At 52.8% G+C, this 12217-nt stretch overlaps 1 protein-coding gene and 1 pseudogene across 1 annotated transcript; both read right to left on the bottom strand.

Moving 5' to 3' along the window:
* Positions 1 to 427: 427 nt before the first annotated feature.
* Positions 428 to 1776, bottom strand: LOC101771557 (two-component response regulator ORR5). The gene is made up of 5 exons (XM_004976224.2): positions 1393 to 1776; positions 1253 to 1299; positions 1084 to 1161; positions 911 to 981; positions 428 to 802 (listed from the first exon to the last, which is right to left on the bottom strand). The coding sequence occupies exons 1-5, from the start codon at positions 1514 to 1516 to the stop codon at positions 715 to 717; spliced, it is 408 nt and encodes a 135-aa protein (XP_004976281.1). The 5' UTR covers positions 1517 to 1776; the 3' UTR covers positions 428 to 714.
* A 9059-nt stretch (positions 1777 to 10835) lies between these two features.
* On the bottom strand, positions 10836 to 11570 carry LOC101781966 (annotated as a pseudogene).
* Positions 11571 to 12217: the final 647 nt, after the last annotated feature.

Raw genomic sequence — 12217 nt, 5'->3', positions numbered from 1 at the left:
GCGAGAAATGTAAAAGTTTTCAAACCCAAAATTGAACCGACAGTTAATCTGCAACCGTGACCATAATGAGCACAGGACATACACTGCAGTACTACCCTCCAAGTACTAACCAAAAAGCCCTTGGAACTCACTGTGCCACCCAAAAGTACAATCTGATATCCTATTCCTTCAGCAGCGGATGCAGATCTTGCTAGTTTACTCCCGCAGCCCCACCTCCCACCGTCCCATAGTACGTGTGCAAGCACGTCACTTGAGATCGGTATCAGTACATGCTTGAATGTGTGCTGTGCTAGAAAGTTGCTGTACAACATCTTCTCGACTGCTGCTTTCAATGTAAACGAAGCGGGCATAACGTGCCGTTGCCGACACATGAACCAATGCAAAGTTACGGCTTTACCGTATGAACTCAAGCCAACTGAAAACTTGCAGGGAACACAACTATTTTCTTTACCTAACTGATTAGCTGAACATGCAGGGTTACAGAACATTACTGGCAAGATGTGTTGCCTGAATTCTGCGAGTTCTACTGGCACGACAAAAGGCTAAGAGAAGCAAGAGATCGAGGGGAGCAACATACACAAACGGCACCAGGCCATATCTAACAACTTGTACTGCTACTACTTGGAACGCTACTGCTACTACCACTCCATATGCCCCCACCCCAAAAGACTCCGAGCACGCATGCCGGGACGCGCCGTGCCGCCGTCGCCGTGCTCACCGGAGGACGCGGCTGCAGAGGCGCGACACGTCGGAGGGGCGGACGGGCTTCAGCAGGAAATCCTCGGCGCCTTCCTCCAGGCACCTGACAAAACCATCGCCACCAAAAGCATGTCAACAAGCAGCAGAAAAGAATATAGGGACTAAACCAACAGACATGAATGGCTTCAGTGCTTGGGCATATGATGCTAACCTGTTGATCCTGGTTGGGACGTTCTCTGAGGACATGATCACCACGGGGATCTCCTTCAGCCTGGACGACTCCTGCATGCAGGAAAGCCATTCAGTGATCTGCATCTATGACGATATACTGCGGATGCTGAAATCGGAAGAAAAGAAATGCGGCTCAACCATGCGCGTACGCACCTTGACCTTCTTGAGGAGCTCGTACCCAGTCATCTCCGGCATCCAGTAGTCCGTGATGATCATGCTCACATTGGGCTCCTGCAACCCAACAACACGTTATCTTCTCATGAAAAACCCATAGAAAGAAGTGGAATCTGAAACAGAATGAGGAAGAGATTCAGTTCTGTACCGAGCCCAGCAGCTCCAGCGCCCTCTTCCCGCTGTCCACGGCCGTCACTGCATGCAGAACTCGAAGCCTTCAGGTTACACAACAAAAACCACAACAGAGAAGACAGAAGCAGCAGCATTTCCAGGAGACTAATGACTCACCGCGGAACCGCGAGCTCCTGAGGATGCTGGCGATGACGGCGCGGTCGACCGAGCTGTCGTCCACCGCGAGGACGTGCGGCGCCGCCGCGCTCCCCTCCCCGCCGAGACCCTTGCAGCTCGCCATCTCCTCCCTCTCAGGCACTCCCTTTCCTCTACCTCTCTGCCGATCGAGCACCGCTACCTAGGATCTCTCCTCAAAATGGCCTCTGGACTGAGTATGATGGCACTAGGACACCGATCGATGTGAGCACGTCAGAGCCCTTCGGCGGGGTGCGGTTATATAAAGGCGAGGCGAGGCGAGGCCAGTAGGCCAGCCGTCACACAGGACGGTTGGGAGGTGGGGGCTAGCTAGAGAGATTGTAAGAGACACAGAGGAGGAGCCGAAGCCGAGGCGGGGAGGCGAGCCAAAGGAAGATACCAGGAGATCACGACGCAGCGGCGGTGCGGCGACCGAGAGATATCGCGCGCGGGGCCAGGGGTCTCGGCTGATCGGGTACGGCCGGATCCAGTGCTGCCCTATCCATCCCAGAGGGTAAAGCGCGACGCGCCAGCGGGCGGTCCGGCGCAGTGGATCCGGGGGGCGGTGGCATCCGGCACGGCCGGCCGGGCCGGGCAAAAGCTGGCGCGGCGCATGCATATCCCAGAGGCGAGGCGAGGCGAGGCGGCCCGCCCCGAAACGAAGAAATCTTTTGTCGCTGCCATGGCCATTGGCGAGCAGCGTCGGCACGCACCGGATCTTTCCTCTTCAATGCGTTGCATTGCAGCATACTCCCTCTATTCTCTCTCTCCGTATAAATGTTGTACTGGCCAGTTCACAGTTCAGTATGGAGTATGGACTGTACAGAGCGACTGATCGATGGAGTACAGCCATCCAGCGAAGGCTCGAAGACAAACTACAGCACGTGAGGATACGATGTACACCGCCGTGATACATTGATGGCACGTTATTAAGCTCACAAATCTCGGCAATCACGGTACGCGTACGCTGGAGTAGTACCTAGGTAGTTATTTATGTGCTGTATCTCCATGCATCTTCCCGTCATTAACACCATTGAAGGGCTGATTTGTGCCACCATTTACTTCCAAACCGAGATGACACTGTACTGTATAACTGTAGTGCATCTTCACTACTTGGATTTGGATACGTACTAGTACGTGCGTGTATCGGTTCTGGCGTCCATGCACCATCAACTCTTCACTTAATAGGGCTCGGTACAGCAGTAACCTCACGAGTGCTTCCTTTACTCGCGTATACATGTACAGCTACAAACACTGTACTTCCTCCAAACTGATTTGTACCCACGTCAACAAAAAGGAACTTATTCAGGACAATGATACGCAACACCATAATCCTTGCTTCTTAAATAAGAAGACATGTAAAAAAAAAAGTTTAGAAAACTGCTCCCTCTGTCTCTATTGATAAGGGATTTTAGGACTTTTATGGTAATTTAAAAGAAATGAGAAAAATAGCATATACTAATCGTTACAATACACTACGTAAAGTTTTGATTGGCGCAACTTACGGGATTAATTGATCGTTTACTTAGGCCATTAGCGTATTTTGTTACCGAAAATATAACTTTGCCAATCTCATGATATGACCGAGAGATATGAGGCCGGAAAAAAGAAGCAAGCACGTTAATCAGTAAAAGGAGTCTAAATTTATCCTCTACACCCTGTAGGGACAAATCTCCTAGATACAAAAATGATACTCCCTCCTGACGAGGTTTACTCCTAGAGTACTGGTTTGGGTTGACCAGAATGCTTGTGTGAGACCAATGTGGATGGCAGAGGTAAATCATAAATCAGTGTGCCCAGGAGAGAGAGCGTCTCCAACAATATGCGTTGAGGCAGTGGAAATATTTTCTTAAAAAATAAAATATAATTTTTATGACCACGGTAGCAATGATAGCACAACATACTACTCTGTCCCATAGCACGTCTTCTATGAGACAGTTTGGTAGGATTCAGCTCCTCCTAAAATAAGAAGGAGCCAGAGGAGTTATTTTTTTAGCTCCCACTTCTTCGTATAAAATATCTCCAGCTCCTCTAATGTTCCAGGAGTGGAATCGTTTTTGACCAAACCAGCTCCTCTAATGTTACAAGAGTGGAACCGTTTTTAACCAAACGTAGAGTTTCAGCTGGAACTGCAGCAGAAGTCTGGAGCTCGAGCCCTAACCTAGCCCTTGTTTACTTCAGCCCTAACTCCCAACTTTGGCACTATGCAAAAAGAAGATTCCCCATCACATAAAACTTGCGGTACATGCATGGAGTACTAAATGTAGATAAAATTAAAAAACTAATTGCACACTTTTGTTATACTTTGCGAGACGAATCTTTTGAGCCTAATTAGTCAATGTTTGGATAATAATTCACAAATACAAATGAAACGCTACAGTGTGCTACAGTGCCGGCACAGTAATTCCCCTATTTTAGCAACTAAACAAGGCTCTATTAGCTCCACGCAGGCCCGGAGGCACCGGTATCGGCATGGAAGCCAACCCTGCTTGCCTGCAGCCTGCCTAGGCTTTTCCGGGTGTCATCTGTCGTGCATCACGCTCTGCTGATGCTGTCATCCTCATCCATGCCAGAGTACCTCTCTCCCCCCAGTCTATCCCGTCGGAGAAAGGAGAATAGCTCCACGGCTGCACGCCATTGACTTCGGCCTTCTTGCACCGATTTGGGGGACCCATTTATGGTTGTTGCTGTGTCCTGCGCCCCGCTTGGCTGCTGCAGGCGCACCGCGTACGTTAGCGGCGAGCTCTGGCGCTCTGCAGTCTGCACCGCCTGGCTCCGCTGGCATGGGCGGATCTTGGAGCTGGGCGAGTTCCGAGGGAAATCTTCCGTGCGCTGCATGCTGCCGTCGCTCTCGTGACATCATGGCGTGTGAGCTGACGCTGAGCTGCCATTGCCATTGCCAGCATGGTCTCCTGAGTCCTTTCCCTTGACTTGAGCCTATGGCACTGGCAGGGGGAGTGGGGAACAGGGGAAGTGATGGAAATGCTGGAGAAGTGCTCACCTTGGAGTGTATCTGAATCTGTATAGGGCCTTTGAAGGAAATGGTTGACTCAGATTCTTTAACTGAATTAAACTGAGTGAAGATAATGGCAGCGATGCAGGTCTTGGGTGGGACGAAACTGTGAAAGATTTTGCGGCAGAGCTTGCAGCCGGCAAAAGATTGGAATGCTGACATTTCAGCGTTTCAGCTGCCAGCTGGCCAGCGATCAGGGAAGAGGTAAACATTGGTCAATGGCCATACCATAAAAGCACAAGCAAACTAGGGAGCAAAACGAATAACGATGAAGATTTGCAGAGCGCATCACAGATTACAGCTCTACGGGTCTATAGTTGTCTAGGGCTCTAGGCGTAGGCAGTGCGTGTAGAGTGTAACGCACTTGACTCTTCAAGATCGTACTGGCTCCAAATTGAGCAAACTGTGCTGTGAGTAAACAACTGGCCATTTACTCGTGCCCAACTATGCTCTTTGTTTTTTTACCCTTTGCAGCACTCTCAAGTTTGTAGTCCACCAATCCTAGAATATAAGGATTTCTAATTTATCCTAAGTCGTCAAACAAGCATAAATTTGACTAACTGGGTAGAGAAAAGCATTAATATCTACCACATTAAATTACCTAACAATGCGATATCCTAAATATTATTGTTATTTTCATAAAGCAGTCAAAATTCTTATGTGGGAATACAATGATCGTGGCTTCCTTCTTCCTTCATTTTCCTCCTACTCCTTGCCTTCTTTTTCCCTAAATTTTGCAGCTTATTCAACAATAGTAAAAACCACTAAAACAATATACCGGCTAGGCAAGGGAAAGTCGCATTATGTTTTTTCCCAAAAGACGTTGCTTGGGAACTAGCAAAAGAATATATAATATGCGAACAAAGTGTAGCTTAGCTAGTAAGGTTCCTTGTGTTGAAATGTGCCCACCAGGGTCCGAATCCTCAACTTGGCATTGATGCTCGTATTTTAAGGATTTAACCAGCACTATTTTTTTAGTGGTTGGCGACGTGCCCGTCGACAGTGAGGCGCCAACGGTGACTTCGTCAATCTCGAGGATTTGACGGTTCGATCTTTCGGAGGTGATCATAGCAATAGGGTTACGTGCATGTATTCGTAGGATCGAGAATACGAGATCTTAGAGGGCCGGATTCCACCGTAACAGCAGAGCTACGCTCAACTCACAAAAAAATATATCGTGCTAAGGCATTGTCACATGAGTGTGTCTCTTACTCATTTAAACAAAATCTGTCAAAACATTGCTTTTCTACGGGACAAAATATGTTAAGAAAGATTACTCCCACTAAATATATCAAAAGATAAAACTCTTCTAAAGTCGGTCGGTGACCGAAGTATGAGACTTCTCCTTCTTTCCTGTCATAATGACATTATCAAGTCTGTTGATATAACATACAATTTAATACTTGTAAAACTTTTGTTTCATTATTGCTAAAGTTTAGCAACAATTTTACTAAACACCCTTGCTAAACTTTGCTAAACTATGGTTGCTAAAGTTTAGCCATTTAGCAACTTTTTGGTTGCTAAACCTTGTCAAACTTGGGGCTGGACACCCATTCCCCTCATTATTGCTTGTCTGGTGCGCACCATTCTCTCTCTCCCCCCTCGTCAACGGCATGCCCCTTCCTCCGCGCCGGCGGCCTTGAATCCCCTTCCTCCATCTGCGCGCCGGCGACCTCGAATCCCCTTCCTCCATCTATGCGCCGGCGGCCCCTCAGCTTTCTCCGCGTCGGTGGCCTCGAATCCCCTTCCTCTGCACCGACGGCCTCAAATCTGCGTGCTAGCAGCCCCTCCCCTTCCTCCGCGTCAGGCGCTGGAGGCTGTGCCCCACCCTCGTCCCCGCGGCCGGCGACAGCAGCGGATCCAGAGGCGGCGGGCCGGGCGCTCGACGTCGAGAACCCCCCTTGCCCCGCTGGCGGAGTCGCGCTCCGGGACCGTTCCGTGCTGGAAGATGGCGGCATGAAGGAAATGGTGCCAGGAGCAAGATGGTGCCAAGCGTCTCGGACTTCTAGCGGGAGTGAAGCAGCCTGGGAGGAGGGAGAGAAGAGAGGGGTAGCAATGATTAGGGGTAAATATGTCTTTCTCCATCTCATTAAATGTTGTTTAGCTCATGGATCCAAATAGCCATGGTTAAAGTTTAGCAACTACAGTTTAGCAACTTTTAGCTGCTAAAGTTTAGCAAAGGTATTCAATCATGTCCTAAGAATGACCTTGCTTGGGCCTTGTTTAGTTGCCCAACTTTGGACAACCAAAATTACTGTAGCGCAACTGTAGCATTTCGTTTGTATTTATGAATTATTGTCCAAATATTGACTAATTAGGCTCAAAAGATTCGTCTCGCAAAGTACAACAAAACTGTGCAATTAGTTTTTGATTTTGTCTACATTCAGTACTCCATGCATGTACCGCAAGTTTGATGTGATGGGAAATCTTTTTTTTGCATAGTGTCAAAGTTGGGATTTTAGGGAACTAAGCATGGCCTTGGTGTATAAAGCTAAGGTAGCTTGGAGCGTATGCAGCTCATTTACTATAGGTTTGACTCGTAGACTTGATGACCTGCGTCCATAGCCTGATAGCAAATAGAAATTTGGAAATGATGGCCTGGCCAGTGGCAGGCGCCCTACACAGGGAGCAGATCTTTCGACGCTGACGGCATGCAGCGCAGCAGCAGCCGCCGCCTGCAGGATCCCGTGTTGGATACTGCAACGACTGCACAGTACAGCATTGCATGTGTCTGATCAGTTCACACGCAACGCATCCCTGGCGACGGTTTAGATTGGACCCAGATTGTCCCCTTGTTTAGCCACCCCTATGGCTACAGTCCTACTAGTACTTGGTACTAACAGCCTACACGGCCCTAGACGACGAAACGACGACGACGACCGGCGGCGAGCCTGCATGCTCCGATCCTCTCGCCGCTCGCACATCGATCGAGTGAAAGCGCAGGCAGAGAGGACGGCGCGTCAACCGTTCGAGCGCGGGCATATCAACAGTGAGGTCGTGAACTTGGGCGAGTGGTGTGCCGGCGACGGCGAAGGTGTGCAGTGCGAGGGTGTGTGTGGTGTGTGACTCCCTCCGTCCCCCGAGATCGTTGCGATCAAATTTGTCCTGGGACTAAGGTGGTGTTTGGATCACTAGTTCTTGCAATTTTAGCTCCTAAAATTTAGCTTCTAAACTTTAGTTCTACTGGGATGTTTGGATCCATGAACTAAACTTTAGTCTCTCATCAAACAATGACTGATTTGCCCCTTCATTAGTGACCCCACTCCACCCCTCTCTAGCCTTCATCATTATGCGCTCCCTCGTCCACTCGCTCCTCCAGCCGCGGCCCTCTCCTCGGCCGGCGGCGAGAGTCGGGCGAGGGAAAGGGGCAGCGACGGCGAAGGCGGTGGGGCCGGGCGGGAGGCTGCTGGCATCACCTCCAGTGAGATCGGGCAGCGAGAGGGGCGGTGAGCTTGTCCTCGTCGTCCTCCCTCCTGTCGGCGGCCGCGGCCCCCAGATCCGGCGACCGGCGGCATCGAGGCCGGCGGTGGCGAGGTCGAGGTGGAGGCGGTGGAGGAGGCAGCGGCGGGGGCGAGGTGGAGGCGGAGGAGGAGGTGGCTGTTGGAGGCGGAGGAGGAGGTGGCGGCGCTGTCATCGTTGTCGCCGGCGACTGCGGCGGAGGCCGGGGTCTCCCGCGGACTCACCGCTGCCCGCTGCGGCGAGATCTGGGGGCCAGCGTCGACAGATATCTGCGTGAGGGAGGGGACGGGTGGTGACGGTGTCGGGCGGCGAGGGAGGCCGGTGGGTAGGGGCGGGCGGCGATGGACGGGAGGGTGTCGGCGGGTGGGAGGCGGAGGAGAGAGAGGAAGGGGGGCAGAGGGCGGAAAATGGTGGGGAGGAACACTTTTAGCCCCTTTTAGGGTCTCTTTGGAAGCTAAAATTTTTAGTCCAAATTTTAGCTCTTTGCCACTTTTTGCCCACATGTTTGGATCCCAAGAGCTAAAAGTTTAGCTCAAAATTTAGCTCTGGGGATCCAAACAAACCCTAAGAGGTGACGAGAAGACTTCCTGTCTGCTTTGGGTGCACTGCCTAAATCCCTCCGCTGGTCCATCCCCCACTTCCCACCATACCGTAGTGCTTCGCCCAAATTTGGCTACAGGCTATTTTGGTCCAATAGTTTTGGGTTGGGAGGCACCGGGAAGTGGGCTTGGGCTTTCATCAGATAGATTATTTGCCGTGAGTGTTGTTGGGCTGATAAGTGATAAATTCGCCACTATTCCTATCTGGCTTCCGGTAGCCATTTATCTATATGGCTTCGATTTGTGCAAAGCAATTCCTCCCATTGGATGTGCCTATCTTCCTCAATCCCAGCTTCTTCCTAGCTATGCCGCCGCCGCCCCCGCCCCCGACCCCCGCCGTTGTCTCCACCGGGCCACGCGTCGCTGCCGCACCCGCCAGCGCCGCCGCACTGGCCCGCACCCACCAACCCCACCGCCGCGTGCCGTCAGACCTCCCCGGCTGCTGCCCTGCTAGCACCGGAGAAAAAGGAACATGGATATTTTCTTAAAAAAATGTTGATGTAGGTTTAGAAAATGTTGAATATGTTTTTTCAAGATGTTGAAATTTGTGTTCCGAAATGTTGATGTATCTTTTATAAAATGTTGAATCAAGTATTTTGCAAATGTTGAATCTGATATGCTAAAATGTTGAATCTGATACACAATGTTGAATCTTCTAATTTGGATTTAATGGGTTTTAAAGCCACGTTGCTTATTCAGCACACGGAAGTCATATAGGAACCCTAAATTCACTTGTTATCAAGGAAAAGGATACCCATTTTTACCAAGTAAATCTTAATCATCCCTTTCTTAGCAACGAATACATCCTGCATCCTGGCATTGCGTTCTGGACGAAGCATACACCTCGCTCTCTGTTAATATAAATACTACCACTGCTGGCTCGCTATGTTGCTCATATCCATTCCCAGTTTCCCACAGGCCAGAGCTTCCCACAGAGATGGAAGGTCATGATCAGGTGAAGCAATTCTGCAATTCTCCCATCTGAAATTTGATCCAGAAGTAGGAGGTGGTGGTAGAACGCAGATTGGGGATTAACTTTTCTTTTTCCGGAATCCTGACCATTTTGCTTTTGAGATAACTTAGTGCCAATTTCCTGGTGACTTCGGACGATTCGAGTCCCTGTTCATCGTGGAAACAAGTCATTCGAAATTTGAATGCGTATACTTCGCTCGATTGCAGAGCAATCCTTGCGCCATATGGCTTATGCTTCGGCGGCATGGGGCGTCAGGCGATGCGCAGGCCATCTTCATGGCCGAGTGCTCCCCCACGTTCCACTTCCGGTGCATCTCCACGTACGCGCCGCTTCTGCGAACCCCGCGCGTGCGGCGTCAGGTTCAGAGACGGCGTTTCCTGTCCGCCAGGACACCGACCAAACCTTGGGGGATCCGAAAACCCTTTGATCCACGATATCAAGGGCTGACGCGAGACAGGCAAGAGCAAGAGGTAGAAGAAGCACCCAACTGACCCAAGGGAAGGGACGCGCGGCTTGAGGCGAAGTTCCGACGAGCCGCGGAGGAGGATCAGATCGCAAACTTTGCACAAGACCCCCTGGATTGGATTGCGATTATCGATCGCGATCCGATTATTTGCAAAATACCCCCTTACTATTTTAACCCCCTACTTTGGTTCGCGACTATTGGTCGCGATCCGATTATTTGCAAAATGACCCCTAATATTTTAATATAGCCCCCTGGTTCAGATCGGGTCTCCTCCCGGCTCCCGCTCCTCCGACGCCGGCTGCCGCTGCCGCCGCCGCCTGGGCCGTCCTCCTCCCCCACCGGAAGTGCATAGCCCCACCCATTTGACCCAGAAATCTCCCCGCTCAAAAAGATCGGCGCTCATCTGCTCCCGGAGGAAGCGGTGATATCTGACCGCGAATCCTTCTGCGCCATGGAGTCCGCGAGCGTGGCGCACGGCCACTTCGTCTGCCCGCTCTGCAACGCGCCGTGGCGGAGCTGCCCTTCGTGCGCCCGACACAGACGCCGTTACTGACGCCACCAGAGCAGCCGCTACATACCATGGCGGTAGTCCACAGCAGGCTTGGTGGCAGCCGATCCAACACCATGCGGTCCAGCGACCATTCCTTCTCGCGGAGCCACAAGTGTTCGACGACGACTAGCAGGTGGAGATGGCAGCCCTGTCCACGACGGCCGCCGATATTGAGTCTGTTCGCTTCAGCTTATAATCCGGCTGAAAAGCTGAAACGGCTGATTTGTTATGAGAGAAAAACACTATTTGGTGACTGATAAGCCGGCTCAATAAGCTGAAGCGAATAGGCTCGAAGTTTCTGTATCCAGTGGAACATTGGTCGTGAAGACGCACACAGAGTGCTCTGCTATCGCCAGGAACTCATCTCACGACAACTTAGACGTTCTCGTGCACGTCAGGGCTCCAGGGATGATCGGCGGCGAAGCCACGAACGGGCGGGCGGGGACGCGCCACGCGCGCCTCTGGACCTCGTGACGGTGCTCGACGTCAGCGGCAGCATGAGGGGGGCAAAGCTCGCGCTGCTGAAGCAGGCCATGTGGGGTTCGTCATCGACAACCTCGGCCCCCACGACTGCCTCTGCGTCGTGTCCTTCTCGGACACGGCGCGGAGCACCAGGCTCCCGCGCATGTCGGACACAGGGAAGGGTCCCACCACGAGGGCCGTGGCGTCCCTCGCCGCGCGCGGCGGCACCGATATCGCGGAGGGGATCCGCAAAGCCGCCAAGGTGCTCGACGAGCGCCGCCAAAGGAACGCCGTCTCCAGCGTCATTCTCCTCTCCGACGGCCAGGACACGTACACCGTGCCACGGCAGGCGCAGGGCGGCGGCCGGGCCCAACTACGGGGCTCTCGTGCCGCCATCCTTCGCGCCCTTCGCGCGCGCCGACACCGGCGACTGGTCCGCGCCAATCCACACGTTCGGCTTCGGCAACAACCACGACGCGGCGGCGATGCACGTCGTTGCCGAGGCGAGGGAGGCGACGGGCGGGACGTTCTCGTTCATGGAGGACGAGGCGGTCATCAAGGACGTGTTCGCACAGTGCATCGGCGGGCTGCTCTCCGTCGTCGTGCAGGAGGCGCGTGTTCGTATTGCTTGCCTCCATGCTGGAGTTGGCATTAGCGCCGTAAGGTCCGGCCGCTACGAGAGCCGAATTGACGACGACGGCCGCGCCGCTTCGGTCGCCGCCGGCGAGCTCTACGCGGACGAGGAGCTACGCTTCTTGCAGTCCTTGGCTGTTCCAAGAGCGGATGACGCCACGGAGGCGAGACGACTCTGATCGGAGTGGCATGCGGCTACCGAGACGCGGCGGGTGGCGCGGACGTCAACGTGACGGCCGCGGACACGGTGGTGGCGAGACCGGAGCACGCCGTGGGCGCGGGCGCGGAGCGGTCGATGGAGGTGGAGCGGGAGCGCGTCTGCGTGGAGGCCACCGCCGACATCGCGCGGCGAGCGGGGCACGCACCGGGAGGCGGTGGAGATACGCGCCACTCGATGCAGCTTCAGGCCTGGGAGCCTGGCAGGTCAACGGGCCGGCAGGCGGCGCAAGGGCGTCTAATGGTGCGGCGCCAGAGGTGATGCCAGGCGAGGACGAGGGAGCATCGTCGTACGGGACGCCAGGCCGGTCAGCAGCATTGTGGATGACATTGTCCCATTTTGCCGGTTGCTTAAATGATGCTATTTTTCCATTCTATAGTGACCAAGCTTTGAGGGGACAGGGGAGTCATAGCTTTGTTGCAACAAGAACTCATA

The sequence above is a fragment of the Setaria italica genome, chromosome VII, assembly GCF_000263155.2.
Source record: "Setaria italica strain Yugu1 chromosome VII, Setaria_italica_v2.0, whole genome shotgun sequence".
NCBI lineage: Eukaryota > Viridiplantae > Streptophyta > Magnoliopsida > Poales > Poaceae > Setaria > Setaria italica.
Note: the sequence above shows the minus strand (reverse complement) of the source record. Positions and strands in the feature narration are given on the sequence as shown.

What these genes read in the sequence shown, in the direction of transcription:
- LOC101771557 (XM_004976224.2), bottom strand. Translation starts at nt 1,516, where the DNA reads ATGGCGAGCTGCAAGGGTCTCGGCGGGGAGGGGAGCGCGGCGGCGCCG. An exon ending in CGCTGGAGCTGCTGGGCTCG is followed by an intron (nt 1,162 to 1,252) that starts GTACAGAACTGA and finishes GTTGGGTTGCAG; the next exon opens with GAGCCCAATGTGAGCATGAT. An exon ending in GTCCCAACCAGGATCAACAG is followed by an intron (nt 803 to 910) that starts GTTAGCATCATA and finishes TGGTTTTGTCAG; the next exon opens with GTGCCTGGAGGAAGGCGCCG.